This window comes from Notothenia rossii (genome assembly GCF_949606895.1).
Source record: "Notothenia rossii genome assembly, chromosome: 4".
NCBI lineage: Eukaryota > Metazoa > Chordata > Actinopteri > Perciformes > Nototheniidae > Notothenia > Notothenia rossii.
The window spans coordinates 51,192,446-51,208,918 of record NC_136902.1 but is presented as its reverse complement, the minus strand read 5'-3'; the positions used below and the strand labels follow the sequence as shown (position 1 = coordinate 51,208,918).

The window sequence follows — 16,473 nt, the reverse complement described above, 5'->3', positions numbered from 1 at the left end:
TCACGCGAGTAATTCAATGAATCAAATGGAAATAAGGTTTTTAACACATGCACGGAATAATATTGCCAAACTAGTGAGTGAATATAGCAAACTTTATTCAATAAGTCAAGTATTTACTCCCGGAAAATGTTTATGTATGATGATATATTGTTAACTTAGCTCACAATGGAAACAACGTCAGACATCGACAAACGCGTCCTGTATCCGATCTCAAAATGTGCCATTTGCACAATGTGTCATGTATGCAGCCCTTGTTTTGCACTTGCGTGTACGTCGCGGCACTTTGCGAGCGTCTACCGGCTCGGGCTGCATTTTACACCGAACATATAATATACCGTTCGAAACATCTATTTGCCGCCGAACGCCACCTCACTCATGTCGACCCAAGTCATATACCGTATACCACGGTATGATGTCAGCAAGGTATGACGGTATGAAAAAAATTATACCGCCCAAGACTAGTAGACGTACAGAATGAGTTTTCTTTATGGTTTATATTTAGGCTACTTTAATTCTTTATTTTAAATACATTTATCTTGAATGCAGTAAGTGGACACTTGATTTATTAAACAAAAATAGAGTGCATGCTTTTGATTAATGTATTAAGTAGGCCTGTCGCGATAATCGATAAATTGACTTATCGTACGATAAATAAAAATGGACTCGATAACTTTTCTGAGCTCGATAAATTGCCGTTTACATAAAGATGTGACCAGCATTTTAGCCTGGAGCGCTGTGGCTGCCAGGCGCGCTGTGAGGGGCGGGGCTGACACACAGCCAGGTCAGGACACTCCGCGTGCACGTGCAGCAGCGTAGCAGCCAAATTAATAATATAGCGACAAGCGGGAGACAACGTGTGACTTACTCGCGGGGAATTTAAAGTGAAATGGAATTGGTTACAAAACCTAACTACACATCTCGATTCTCCGGTGTGGCAGTATTTTGGATTCAAACCAAATCAACGAGGCGAACCTACGGACTTGAATGAGCCGGGCGGTGTGTCGCATTGGTTTAAAAAAGGTAGCGACAAAAGCAGGCAATACCACGCATTTTAAACCACCTAAAACACAACCACCCCATTCCGTTTTCCCTGCTGGGAGCAAACACGGCAGCTGGAGATGGAGAGCCCCCGCCCGACAATGCAAACATGTTGGTGTTCCTTGCTCGAAAACTTAGAAAAACAGATTTGGATATGGCCTGTTGAGGCATCTGGGTGTTTGACAGTGGACTGTACACTTGACTGTTGTTTTAAGGAGTTTTTTTTTGCTTGTGAGATAATGTGTGCTCATATTTATTTATTTATTTATTTATATATATATATATATATATATATATATATATATATATATATATATATATAGAGAGAGAGAGCTCTGTTTTCCAGCCTGACTCTATTTAATTTATTGTTTTGGTTGTGTGTGATTTAATTAATGTATTATAATTTAATTAATTTGTTTTATTTATTATATATAATTTATATATTTTGATATTATTTCACATTTCATTTGCAATGTTGAATGTTCAATAAAAAGTTATGTTTGAAAGGATGTACTTGAATTATTATTATATATTATCATTATGTCTAAAATGGTCTTAAAACGGCGCCGACAATATTATCGTTTATCGCAATAATTTCCATAAAAATGTATCGTCCAACAAAATGTATTATCGTGACAGGCCTAGTATTAAGCATTTGTGAACTATGACTGTTACTACATTTTGGATATGAAGTATCTTGGCTTCTTCTTTTCTACGGTTACATTGTAAAATTGCATAATTAAAAAACATCTTATTGTTATTTATTTTCTATTATTTTCATTTATTTGATATTGATGTAATCCAAAAGTAATGAAAGGTAACCAGGTTACATTAATTATATATTTTGATACTCAGATTAAGTTACCGATTTTTTTTTTTACATGTAACTAGTAACTGTAATTGTTCTAACTAACCCTCCCAACCCTGTTAATAAATGATATTGCACTCAAGCTCCATTCACTAAAGATGATTGTTATGCTAAGGTGTGTAATAAAGTTATCATGATGTGTCTAAAGGTCATCTTTAAAGCAAAAGTAGTTTCAGCAGTGTATTGTTTTCACCCTCGGGTCCAATAGGACATTGAGAATTGTGGAATTTCGTAACGACTACTAAATGTGTGGTAGAATCCCTTTTCTAAGAACTACATCCTAGGATAATATATTGTTTTTACAATTTTCATACATTACAATATTATACTTTTTAAGATTTCCATAGCTGACAGGTTCACACAAACTTTTGAACATTGATTTTCAAAGCAATAGATTTATTACCATATGACCCATTCTCTGTTTCCTATCATAGTAAAACATATCACTGTCAGTTTTTACTTATTTTAAAGTTAAAAAAAACAACTGTAAAAGGATAAACATGATCTTTGATGGGAAATGGGAACATTAAATACATAGTTGTGGAACTATGTGGTACTATCAACTGATTCAAATACACAACTAAACATACATCAGTGACAGTGTTCTCAGGACGACTGGTGGAATATTTACCTCTTATTTTATGCCAGGTCACCATGTCAATCAGATGCAACTCTCTGAAAGGAAGAGGGGCAAAAACAAAAATGTTACAATGTATTCTACACCAGAAATGTGTGGGTATTCTGACTACTTATGGAATGGATAGATAGAAACTATTCAGCAGTGAGCAGGAGCCGCTCGAACAGGCTGCAACTTGTTTAAGTTAAGAATTAACATTTGGACTTTAGTGGCTTTTGTGAGCGAGGCCTGAAGAGACAGGCTCTCAGTGTTTTACCTAGACTTAGCAGCTTATGGAGCTAGTGCAGACAGTTCCTTTCCTAACAGTTGGCAACATTATGCTGGGTTTTTAGTTGGACTATTTGGTGCAGTTTACTTTGCTGGCCTCTGAAACTGAAATGAGTCAGGATAAAATGAAAGAACAAAACCAAGTTTAGACATTGACAATGCAATAATTCAAGAAGCAATGCCAACATTCAGGCAGAACGAACAACGACATTCCTACTGGCAGACACACAGCCTCACAGACACACACACAGACACACACACAGCCTCACAGACACAGCCTCACAGACACACAGCCTCACAGACACACACAGCTTCACAGACACACACAGCCTCACACAGACACACACAGCCTCACACAGACACACACACACAGCCTCACACAGACAGCCTCAAACAGCCTCACACAGGCTATTATTTAGAAAGTGCATCAGAAATCAACAACATAAATGTCTTGACATTAATTTAGAAACCAAATAAATCAATTGTATTGGTCTAGCCTCCCTATATCTGTGTGTGAAATTGTTCCATCCTCAAAAACAAAAAACTAATGCTTCTGCAGTCTAGCTGCAGCTTCTAGCAACGGTCTTCTGTTAAAGAAAGGATACTGAATGTGGCATCACACACATGACTTGAGTCTGAACACAACAGACAACAGGAGCATTTACAACAGCATTATAAAAACAAAAATAGTGCATGTGGGTGCAAACTTACATTCTCTTTCTTACAGTTACATCAATCCCATGCATGTATGAGATTAAGTTAGCTTCATCATATCTCAATCAGTGACTAAGTGAATAATAAAGTTTCTATCGGGTTACTATCAGCCTGTCACTCATTATTTTCAGGGAGGGGGCGGGGTTTGGAGGAACGGAGAGGAGATGGTGATTGCGGAAGCTTTTTTCCTCCTGCCTTCACAAACTTTACACAAGTATTTATCAACTGCAAATAGCAAGAGGACATTCATACTCTGCAATCCAAGACTTGATTAAATCCACCAAAAACCTGACATGACGATAACGAGTGTTTCTCCAAAGCATAAATCGATGTGTGTGTGTGTGCGTGTCATCATGGCACATTGTGTACCTACAGTACCACAGAGGGGTATTTAATACTTTGTTAGGTGTTTATATTTCTGTGTAACCGTCTGTGTACAGATTTTGTTGCCGCGACAGCACCTGTGCAAGATGGTAAGACGCGAAGAAGAGGCCATTACCCACTCCCTTCTTTGTTTTAGATTTCCGAAAATGATTTCAGCTTCCAGGAACATATGTGTTTTTGCAGGTTGTTTCTCACCCAACAAGGAGGTAGATGAGGATGAAGACAGAGAGGAAGACTCCTCTGCTGCTGGAGTGTCGGCTGAGGAGCAGAACCAGGTAGCAGAGCACACTGAGCAGAAGCACCCACAGCATGTGCAGCTGGAAGAACAGGAAGAGGCCATACACCCCCGCCAGCACGGACAACACATGCTTTACAGTGGACTCACCTCCTGAGGAACACAAGCAAGAAGATTTGATAAATGATGATAAGCTTTCATCGTACATCACATCATAAACCGGTTGCATTTAGGTATATTCTAGCCCATTGTAGTAAACATGGATGACAGAAAATCTACTATGTTTAAAAAAAAGAAATTCTATTTCACTGTCACTTGATCTTGAATAGGAGTAGTGTTGAAACCATACCATCCTTTTTCTTGAGCTATATCCACATGAAATAATGAAGACGAGTGTTGCTATGAAGGCTTGCTGATAAGAGAGAGCACCCACCCAGTCTGAAGCAGAGTCTGCAGGCCAGGCAGAGCAGCAGCAGCCCCCCCAGCTGCTGCCCCCCCTGCTGCACCGTGCTGACCCCGCAGCCCTCCCACAGCTGCTGCAGCACCACCAGCCGGACAGACAGCTCCATCCTCAAGCTGCACACACATCCACACACACACAATTTATTATTACAACACTTATCAACCCATGAAACTTAGACAAAAGAATTGGAAAAACCAAAGGGGTTTAGATGAATGAAGGTCTGTAAGGAAACACCCTCTGAAGCGCAGCCTAAGATGAGATAACATGAGATATACTTTATTGATCCCAATTTTTGACATTGTTCGTCACATCAGCAGTATGATATACAACACTGTGAATATACATATCAGTAATAAAGGATATATCTATAAAGTATGTGTATTGAATACACAATATAACAATACTAATGTACAGGATTGAAGGCAGTTTACATTATGATAGGCCTGCCTATCACAAACTCACAAAATGTAAACATTGATTACAATTTACATTTGAGTTAGCAGCATAATTACAGATTTAAATGAATTCTCAAGGGAGCACAAAGTTGATTAAAGCCTCTATCACAAACTTAGTCCGGCAGCGGCTCAGTCAGTAGGGGCTTGGGCTGTGAGCTGTAGGGTCGCCGGTTCAAGTCCCCGAACAGACCTAAAAATGGAGGGTGGACTGCTACTTGGAGAGGTCCCAGTTCACCTCCTGCCCTGCCGTGGTGCCCTTCAGCAAGGCACCAGACAACCCCCTTTCCCCCGACTCCCATTGCTCCCTGGGCGCTGTGCAATAGCTGCCCACTGCTCCTAGTACCAGACTCCTGGTACTAGGATGGGTTAAAAGCAGAGAACAAATGTCACTGTGTGCTCTGCATGTGTGACCATTAAAGAGGATTTCATCCCTGCCATTCTATTATATTCTTCTATTAACACATCCCTGCAGAGTACATACCTCCACAACAGGATGTTTCAGTGGGCAACATCTCTTCCTCCCTGCAGCCCCCCCCCCACTCAAACAACTTAAGACTACGACAACACTGTTGTGCAACAACACTTATGTGCAACTTGTAAATTATTAGAATCTACTTCGAATAACGACGCTGAAGTTGGCTTCCGATTCAGAGCTTCCGATTCGGCAGTTAAGGGGAAAGTTAAGGGACATTTCATTTACAGCTCTGAGCGAACAATCCTCCGTGTTTGTACCTCTTAAATCCCTGCATAGCCGATTGATTTGGACTAGATGATCTCAGAGAGTATACACATTCTTTATAAGACAGTTTGAGATTTGTGAAACCTTAATTCTATTTGCGAAAATACAAAAAAAGGAAGAGGTTGCTACTTTTGTTTACATCTAGACCACATTAGACCAGGTCCTGATCTAAAACCACTATACCTAGACTCATCAAATCTGGACTAGATGATCACAGAGGGTCTAAACATTCTTTATAACACAGTTTGAGATTTGTGAAACCTTAATTCTATTTGTGAAAATACAAAAAAGGGAGATTTCAGTGCTTTTTTCGCATTGTCTTGTCTTCCCCTGTGCTCCATGTCTGTTTGTCGTCGCTTCTCGTCTACCTGTTAAGGCCCAGATACACCGGCCCGAAATCGGCAGTAAATGGGAGTCAGGCAGAACATGAGCGTGGGCACGCCCTATTCGGAGTGGTGTGCGCCGCACCGTCGTGTCTTTTCTGCCGACCTGACGCCTTTTCTTCTTCTTCAACATGTTGAATCGGCATCGAGAACACCACCAGAAGTCGGACAAAGGGATAACACTGATTGGCTGTTTAGCTAGCGAATCAGTGCATGAGAAGCGCTAACGGAAGTGAGGGAGGTAAACAAATGATTTAACACAAGCGTGAGTCCAAGGGCTGCTAGCTCCAGTACCTCCCGTTCGTCCTGCTCCTGTTCGTTCATGTTTTCAATCAGGGTATATGCAGGAATCCTGAAGTCAAATTTAATACCTTTTAAGACCTTTTTTAAGACCCTTTCCATACATTTTAAGACCTCATTGCAACTTTGAGTTCTAACCGGTTACATTGGCTACACACTTTACCTCACATTTACTATATTGATAGTAAGATAGCAAAACTAAACAGAGTGCAGACAGACTACTGAAGCCTCCTTTCCACATGAACTTCAACCTCTCTGTGAAGGTCAGGTTTAATGCAGTATGCTGCTTTTTTGCTTATGTAGACTCTGTGTTCTTTCATTCCAGTAAAACTCCTCAGAAACCATTAGAAACCAGTATTTGACCAATAAACAAAACTTTGAACTATGAAATATGTTAAACTTTGGTGAGCTTCAGCGGGGTAATGCCATATAGGAGCTCCCTCTCAAATACCCAGGGGTTAAATTGGGCTGGGGCTGTCCGGTGCTAAGCCCTGGCACATAGGACGATGCTCTGACGTCATCACCCTCACACATTTGTCATATGTTTACAAAAAAGGATATATATGTTATGATTTTTTTCGTTCTTAATATAGACTATATTTAGCGTCGATATGTGTTGACTTTACTTTAAAATAGCAGATCTCTGTGACCGGATATAGTTTGGCTTAGACCCCGGCCCCACGAGGACGCATACGGTAAAACGCATACGCAAGCGCAAAAAAGGCTTCCGTTCACACGCATTCGATTCATTAACGTGTCCGTTCACACAAGACCGCTGGAAATGCTGGAAACGAGGCCTGTAAGTGGCGCTGCTGCCTCCCGAAATACACCAAAAGCAGTGAAGAAGACCCCGGAGCATGGTTGCCCTTCTGTTTATTCTCCGCGGTGGACGGCGTGTTCTCCTGCTGTATATCTCTCCGGTAGTCCACAGCAGATGAAAAACACCCACCTCACCGCCTCTTCCAAGGAACGAGGGGACCGTGCGGCAGTTTCCGTAAAAAAAATGTTCCGCCGGTCAACATGTCCGTTAAAGTTGAAATCTTCCGTACAAAATTAGAAAAGTGCCGGTCAGAGGTCTTCTTTGTTATTTATTGAGCTTTCAAACAAATTGATAACGACTCTGTTCTCTGTATAATAATATAAGAATATTTAATAAACGGTGCCTGCCTCTCTTTTCCTCCCCCTCTTCTGACAGCCCAGCAGCAGCAGGAGACGCGGGGAGAGGGAGGCGGGCTATTTCATCGTTATCAGAAAATGATCATATAGGGCTTACACACGGAGCCGTTGGACCCCCAGAGCGTTGCGTATGCCGGTCTACCCACCTTGGGACCCGTTACCGTAGTCGCTTAGTTCCCCCCCCCACAGAGCGGAGCAAGGCAACGAAACTTAAAATAATAAGCAGCATTTTACGGCGCGCTATGCATGGGGCCGCCTTGGGGGGTTTCCCGACATGTCGTTTCAGTAAATTAAAGGGTGTTTCACTGTTTCATGTTGTCGTTGCTGTGGACCTTCTTAATACCTTGGAAAATGCCGTTTAATACTTTTTAATACTTTTTAATAGCCTTAATTTTCGCTAAATTGATTTATCAACTTTTAATACTTTTTAAGACCCCGCGGACACCCTGTCAATGTACGAGAGTGAAAGTGGAAAGAAAAACGCTATTTGTTGTTTGTTTATATCACAGTCTGTTCTTCTTCTCTGTTTTCCGGTTGTTCCGGTTGTTGCCTCTTTTGAATGATGAATACACACTACCGCCGCCTGCTGGTAAGGAGAGTTATTGCCACTCACGCATGTGCAGTTCATATGTGCTCGGCTCGGATTTGCGGTGTGTTCCAGTGCGCAAAGTCGGCAAAATACGCAGGAGAGTGCGGCGACGCAACAGTCGGTGTCGGCGACTTCTCAGGTGACTGGCCGGTGTATCTGGGCCCACCTGAGAAGTCGCCGACAGCGACTGTTGCGTCGCCGGACTCTCCTGCGTATTTGCCGACTTCGCGCACTGGAACACACCGCAAATCCGAGCCGAGCACGTAAGAACTGTGTATGCGGAAAGTTGCTGCCATGTGTCTGTCGTCTTCTTCTTCTCCTCTCGGACAACAAATAGCGTTTTTCTTTCCATTTTCACTCTCGTCCATTGAAAACATGAACGAACAGGAGCTCTATAAACCGATGAGGTGAAATAGCCGTCCGTGTGTGTTCCATCTTCCATTTTAAATCATTTGTTTACCTCCCTCACTTCCGTTAACGCTTCTCATGCACTGATTCGCTAGCTGAACAGCCAATCAGTGTTATCCCTTTGTCCGACTTCCGGTGGTGTTCCCGACGCCGATTCAACATGTTGAATCGGCAAGAAAAGGCGTCAGGTCGGCAGAAAAGACACGACGGTGCGGCGCACACCACTCCGAATAGGGCGTGCCTACGCTCATGTTCGGCCCGACTCCCATTTATTGCCGATTTCGGGCGGTGTATCTGGGCCTTTAGTCTCTTTGCTCTTATCCATGCTACCTGTCACGCTCCATGTTTGTTCCTGAGGTTTTTCATCCTGATCCTTCCTCGTACTCCCCCGGTTATGGTTTGTTAAGTTATTCCTTGTTTTCTTTTGTCATTCAGCTTTAGGAAATAAAGCTCGCTTTTTGTTACCTGACCTTTTAGTCCTTTTACTGCATTTGGGTCCTATTTTTCCCCAACCCTGACTCTGAGTCTGTTTCAAATTAACTTATTATCCTCACAGGATCATTTTATTAAAGTTAAAGCAAAACTTACTCAAGCATTTTAACTGTGCTTTAAAAGCAATTAATAAATGATCTAGTCATAAATCATTTGCACTGTGTTGCTGTGAGACACCACAGCGTGTTTTCAGTGTTTTGCTCATGCTGCTTTGCTTTTGGCTAACTGTTTTTGTTGTTCTGCTTTATGATTGTAATGCATGACTGTGCCAACACGTTTCTCCTCCTCCCTGCTCTTGTTTGTCTTGTCATGTTTGCACCTGCTTTTCGGGAGACCAGGCCTCGCAATTATGTTCTTTCTGCCAGTGCATCAGCAGTAAGAGTCCATCACAAACTGCAGGGTCTGTCACCCAGCAGGAGCTAGGCTAACATGCTAACAGGCACAGAGCCTTAGAACACCACATACTCCAAAAGACAGATTGTGTAGCTCACATCAGGGCACAGAGCTGCCTCACCTGACCCAGCAGCCAAAAAACCAGTAAAATCTCCCTTTTTTTTATTTTCACAAATAGAATTAAGGTTTCACAAATCTCAAACTGTGTTATAAAGAATGTTGAGCCTCTCTGAGATCATCTAGTCCAAATAAATCGGCTATGCAGCGATTTAAGAGGTACAAACACGGAGGATAGTTCACTCAGCGCTGTAAATGAAATGTCCCTTAACTTTCCCCTTAACTGCCGAATCGGAAGCTCTGAATCGGAAGCCAACTTCAGCGTCGTCTTCGACTGTGACCTATTTTACATTTTTAATCGTATAATGTGTGCATTCCCTTTAATCTAAAAGTGCTTTTTTAAATGTTGTCTACATCTTCACTTTTGCTGTAACTATGTATCTGTCCCCTCTGTGGACATTCTGCTTGTATAACCTGCACACCTCTGCAGACTGAAACATGCTAACCTTGCTACGTCAACTTCCGAGCTATAGGTCCTTCTAGCGTTAGTTTAAGAAAAAACAATAATATCACCTTTTTCCAGCCATTAATACGCAAAAAAATCACTTAAACAGTGTTAGCTACCTAGCTAAGTTAACATTAGATGCTTTGAAATAGTTCACTTACTAACTTTACTGTGAACGTATTGTCTTGTCCGTTGGAAGGTTGCCTTTAGACATGTTTGAAGACTGTGAAACAAATCAGCGCTAACGCTTCTTCATGAAATGAAGCAGCGAGCCGAGGCTAGCGGTAGTGCTACAGAGTTTATGAGTTAGCATGTAGCCGTGGAACAGGAGAAGGGAGTGTGTGCGGCAGAGACCTGTTCAGAGAAGGGAGTGTGTGTGCGGCGGAGTAAGAGAAGCCCCGGTGACTCCAGCAGACGAGTGGAAGTTACGTTCAACAACATACCTTCTTCTTCTTCTTCTTCTTCTTCTTCTCTTTTTTAATGGCGGGTCGCAAACAGCTTTTGGTTGCATACCGCCACCTACTGTACACGAGTGTGTATCATCATGTCAGTCCTCTAATAAACCAGCATATCAAAAAGAAAACCATACAATTAAATAAAATTAAATAAATAAAACAAAACAAAAAACAAATCATCCATGGTCTACTGTTAAATTCTTTTCCCTATCCCAGTTTCCCTCAAAAAGGTGAACAGTGCTTTTCTGATAGCTCTTACTCCTTCTCCTTCTGTTCCCAGAATACCCGCTACATTCCACTCCCTCTTTGCCTCTAAAACGGTATCCCTTAATTTCCCTCTTTCAACTCTATAGGTGACACAATGTAATAAAATATGTTCCACATTTTCCCTAACTCCACAGTTCCCACACTTGTCACTGTCACTTTTCCCCATGACATACAGCGTACCATTTAATGCAGTGTGATTTAGTCTGAGCCTAGCTATCATTACTTCCTCCCTTCTGTTTCTTTCTTTATAAATATTAATTGTAATTGTCTTTTGCACTTGATGGTATTCTTTGCCTTTCTGGTCTTTCTCCCACCTTTTCTGCCAGATCTCCATCCCTTTCTTCTTAATAACTGCTTTTCCTTCTCCTTTTCCAAGTTGAACTGGTAATGTGATTTCCTTTTGTAGTGCACTTTTTGCTAATCTATCAGCACACTCGTTCCCTTTCACCCCCTCATGCGCAGGCACCCAGCAGAACTGCAGATCTATGCCGCTTCTGTGAAGTCTTAACAGGCTGTGATTGATTTCTATGAGTATGTCTTCTCTGGCAGTTGTTGTTGACTGTATGCTTTGTAAACTGGATAATGAATCTGTGCATATCACCACCCTGTCTGGTCTGACCTCTTCCACCCACTGTAATCCTATTACTACTGCCAACATTTCTGCTGTATACACTGAAAGTTGGTCTGATGCTCTTTTTGATATTGACACTTTAAATTCTGGGATATATATACCAATTCCGACACACTCTTCTTTGTTTTTAGAACCATCTGTATATATTTTGAGGTAATTGTGATAATTATTCCTGAGGTACAAACTTGTTTTGAGTCCTACTTCATTTATTTGCCACTCTCTTTTCTTTTCTACAATACTCACATCTATATTTACTATTGGAAAGAGCCATGGGGGTACACTACTGAATGGATTTGATGGTGAAAACTCTAACTCATGCATGCCGTATGTCCTTATTTTTTCTTTATTTGTCCATCCAAACCCACGCCCCTGAAACTTAGAATATTCCCAGCACTCCTGTAGTATTTTGTTTGTGATATTTCCTTCCCCACTTCCTTTTAACCTGAGCCAATAAGCAAGAGCAATTTTCTCTCTTCTTAGCTCCAATGGAGTCTCTCCTGCTTCAACTAATATTGCATTAGTAGGGGTTGACTTAATTGCACCTATACACAACCGTAACGCTTTATATTGTAACCTATCAATTTTTAGTAATGACGTTTTTGCTGCTGCTGCATATATTAAACACCCATAATCCAGTGTTGTCCTCATAATTGCCCGATAGATGTCGATTAATGCCTGTTTGTCTGCCCCCCAGTCACATCCAGCCACTGCTCTTAATAGGTTCAACACTTTTTTGGATTTTGTTTCCAAATGTTTAATATGAGTTTTCCATGTATATTTACTATCTAACCATAGCCCCAGATATTTAAATTCATTGATCTCACTCATCGGCTTTCCATATAATGTAAGCTTCTCAGTCTCCATCTTGCGTTTATTCGTAAATTTCATAAAGCAAGATTTGCTGGCTGACAGCTTGAAACCCCAGTTGTATGACCACTTCTCCACTTTCTTTATAGCTTTCCCTATTTTTTCCAAACACATATGGAACATTTCTTCCCCGTATCCATATGGCCCCGTCATCTGCATATAGTGCAGATTTTATGCATCCATCCAAATTACTAAAAATGTCATTTATCATAACATTAAATAATATCGGGCTGATTGAACTCCCTTGAGGAATACCATTTTCTATACTGCACTCTTTTGAAACCTCTGCCCCTACTTTAACTCTGAATGTTCTGTCTGATAAAAAAGCCATGATCCAGTTATACATTCTCCCTCCAACACCCATTCTACTCAATTTGATGAGCAACCCATCCCTCCACATAGAATCATAAGCCTTTTCAATATCAAAATATACTATTGCCATAACCTCTTTCATTTTCACTGTCTTTTCCACCTCATTGCTTACTCTAATCAAAGCATCTATTGTGGATCTTCCTTTACGAAAACCACTCTGAAAATGACTTATTAACCCTCTCTGTTCTAAGACGTGTGATAGTCTATGCACTATCATCTTCTCCATCCATTTACATAAGTGTGATGTTAATGCTATGGGTCTGTAATTATTGGGATTAGAAGGATCCTTCCCTGGCTTATTAAATGGCAATATAACTGCCGTTTTCCAACTCATTGGTAAGACTCCGTTTCTCCAGATTTGATTAAATAGTCTCAGGACTAATTTGAATGTTTCCTCTGGTAGCTGCCGGAACATGGCATAGCATAGCTGGTCTTGTCCTGGTGCTGAGTATCCTGTACCTTGCAAAGCTATTTTAAGTTCTGCTATTGAGAAGTCTACATCAAGAGCTGAATTATCATCCGGTCTCTTTTCCCTCACATTTTCATTTTCTCTTAATACACACTCTTTTTGCTGTCTATGTTTGTCATCAAGGTTTTCCCCACTATGCACCGCAGCAAATGCCCTACCTAAACATTCTGCCTTCTCTTCATTTGACACTGCCACTTTCTCCCCATCAATCAAAGCGGGAATTTTAACCGACTTCCTTTTCCCATTCATCCGTTTAAACATCGACCATACATCCCCTAACTTCACTCCTCTTCCAATGGTGGAACAATACTCTCTCCATGACGTCTTTTTTGTGTATTTTACTGTTTTACGGGCTACTGCCCTTTTCCTTTGATAATCTGAAATATTGTCTTGTGACAAGTTTTTCTTTAAAGACCTAAATGCCTTGTTTCGTTCTTTAATAGCTCTGCTACATTCCTCATTCCACCACGGAACCACTTTCTTCCTACCCTCTGTTGTTCTTTTAGGTATAGTTTTATTTGCTGCTTCTTTAATGTGCATTGTGACTTGATTTGAGCACTCCTCTATACTTCCTTCTAATGTTAACAATTGCGCTGACTCCTTACAGTAAAGCCTAAATGTTTCCCAGTCAGCTTTACCAAAGCACCACCTGGTAAATACACTCCCTTCCTGTCTACATACCTTTGTATTGATGATTGTGAAAACTGGGTAATGATCACTTCCTATGGTAGAATCACTTTTAACATACCATTCACATGATTTAACTAACCTATCCGTCACCAGTGTGAGGTCCAAACATGATTGTGTCCCCCTATTCACGTCTATTCTTGTTTTTTGTCCATCATTAAGGCAAAACAGTGATCTTTCCTCTAGCATTTCTTCTACGACATCCCCATTACTGTCTGTTTGACTGCTTCCCCAAAGGCTGTTGTGAGCATTAAAGTCACCACACCATACTTCCCTTCTATGAGCCTTCCCTGCTATTGTCTGTAAGGTTTCAATGTCCAGATTTTTACACGGGTTATAGAAATTGATAAGCTTTATGTTCCCTTCTTTCCTTGGGCTGCATATTTCTATTATGACACATTCCTTGTCGTCAGGGGATGGGACTACCCTATAGGCCAGCCCATCCTTTATGAAAGTAACACACCCTCCACCATTTTGATTGCTAACTCTATCATATCTGATAGAGCTGAACCCTGGAATCATAAAGTCTAGATGAGGTTTTAACCAAGACTCTTGCACACAAATTACATCTGGCAATGTTTGTAACTCATAGACATATTTTTTAAACTCCTGTCCATTAGCTATGAGGCTTCTAGCATTCCACTGGAGTATGTGAATTACCATTAACAACGTGCTAACCCTCATCCTGGTTGTCCGTTTCTCCCACATCTTTTGTTGCTAGTAATTCATGTATCTGGTCTGCTTTTATATCTCTAATGTTAAGGAATTTCTCCGCTGCCTGCACGATGGTTTTGATTCTGTCACTTTTCTTCTTCATCTGTGCTGCAACATTAATGGTATGGCAGATGAATGTCATAAAGTTGACTTTCTTTACCACGAGAATGCTATCATCTTCTTTAATTTCCACAGGTACTTGGCTTTGATTTGTAACCTGCCTTTCTGAAATGTTGCTACCACTCTGTACTAAGTTTCTTTGAACGCTTCCACTAGAAGCCTGATTGTTTGCTTCCGTTTCCCTAACCTTCTTTAGGGCTTCTGCATATGAGACTTTACTGAGTACTTTGACCCTCTGAGCTTCTCTGGCTTCTCTCTGCACTACACATCCACCAAACGCCGCACTGTGCTCTCCTCCACAATTACAGCATTTAATCTTTGCCTCTTTTTCACATTTCCCATACTCATGTTGGCCTCCACATCTCGCACACCTTAGTTTTCCTTTACACTGCATTGCTGTGTGTCCCATTCTTTGGCATGCATAGCATCTAAGTGGTTTTGGGATGAATTCCCTCACACTGTAGTTCATGTATCCTATTTGCACAGATTTCGGTATATTTTTCTCAAACTGAATAACTACTGAAAGTGTTTCCTTCAATGTGCCATCTCTTTTGCTCATAAGTCTGTTTGCCTCAATAACTTTTCCTCCTTTAATCTCCTTTTTAACATCATCCATAGACATATTAAGTGGAACTCCAGATATGACTCCTCTCAACATTGCCATTGCTCCTGGGATATGAGCCTTTATTTTTTCCCCACTGAGTGTCGTCATTTTAAGTATTTTTCCCTGCTGTTGCTTGCTGGTTGCTTGTATCAAAACTCGTTTGTTGTTCATAAACTTGGCAAATTTGATTTTACCCATTTCTTTCTCAATTGATTTTGTCAGTTGAATCGGGTGGTAATGCCCACCATCCCGGTTGAATTCTATTATAACTTTCCACTCCTGCTCTAGTTCTGTATTCGAAATTGCTTGTTTTCCATTTTGACTGCCTTTTGGTTTTTTGTTTAAGCCTGCTCCACTCGACCAATCCGACCAACTTTGTGTTCTTGGTCTGCTAACTTTTTCCCTCAAAGCCCTTTTCTTCCTCACAGCTTTGGTTTCCTCCCATTCCATATCAGGTCTTTGGGTCCCATCTGAGCTGGTTGACATGATGATACAGTCAATGTACAGTTTATGCTAACCAGTCCAATGCTACCGTTTCTGTATGTTTCGATGATTTCCGACTCTCTCTGAACTTTCTGCAGCGTGTCTCCAACTTCACTTTCTTCTTCCGGCTTCCTCCGTCCGTTTCCGCTCGCTCATCCACTGCCCAGCCCGCTGTGACGTCCTGGCGAAGCATACGAAACAAAACTCCCCTTCTTCTTCTTCTTCTTCTTCTTCTTCTTCTTCTTCTTCTTCTTCTTAAATGTTTATTGGCGGTTGGCAAACCAACTTGTAGATTCATTACCGCCACCAACTGGACTGGACAAGACACTATGCAGAAAACAATAAACAAAATAAATAAAATAAAATAAAGAACCAAAACTCTAGATTATTTTAAATGTATCAATTTCTCTTAGAAATGTAATAATCATGATAATCATGAGGGGCCGTACAGGCCGTAATTCATACTGGTCCTCTCACGCACATACATTCTCCTTTTACATACATATATGTTCACTCTTACACACATATATTCTCCTTTTACATACATATATTCTCCTTTTACACACGTATATTCTCTTTATACATACATATATTTTCACTCTTACACACATATATTCTCCTTCTACATACATACATTTTCACTCTTACACACATACATTCTCCTTTTACACACGTACATTCTCCTTATACATATATTTTCA

General features: G+C 40.9%; 1 protein-coding gene across 3 annotated transcripts in view; it reads right to left on the bottom strand.

Moving 5' to 3' along the window:
• porcnl (porcupine O-acyltransferase like) overlaps window positions 1-15,998 on the bottom strand; it is a 41,748-nt gene extending 25,750 nt beyond the window's left edge. The window contains exons 1-4 of one of the 3 annotated variants that reach the window (XM_079675483.1): window positions 10,265-15,998; window positions 4,577-4,719; window positions 4,104-4,296; window positions 2,538-2,581 (exon numbers count right to left, since the gene is read on the bottom strand). In XM_079675483.1, the coding sequence (XP_079531609.1) occupies window positions 2,538-2,581; window positions 4,104-4,296; window positions 4,577-4,712 (373 nt within the window). In that variant the 5' untranslated portion in view covers window positions 4,713-4,719; window positions 10,265-15,998. The remainder of the gene's footprint in view (window positions 1-2,537; window positions 2,582-4,103; window positions 4,297-4,576; window positions 4,720-10,264) is intronic. The other 2 variants (XM_079675484.1, XM_079675485.1) reach the window with 2 other exon arrangements.
• Between the last annotated feature and the right edge of the window lie 475 nt (window positions 15,999-16,473).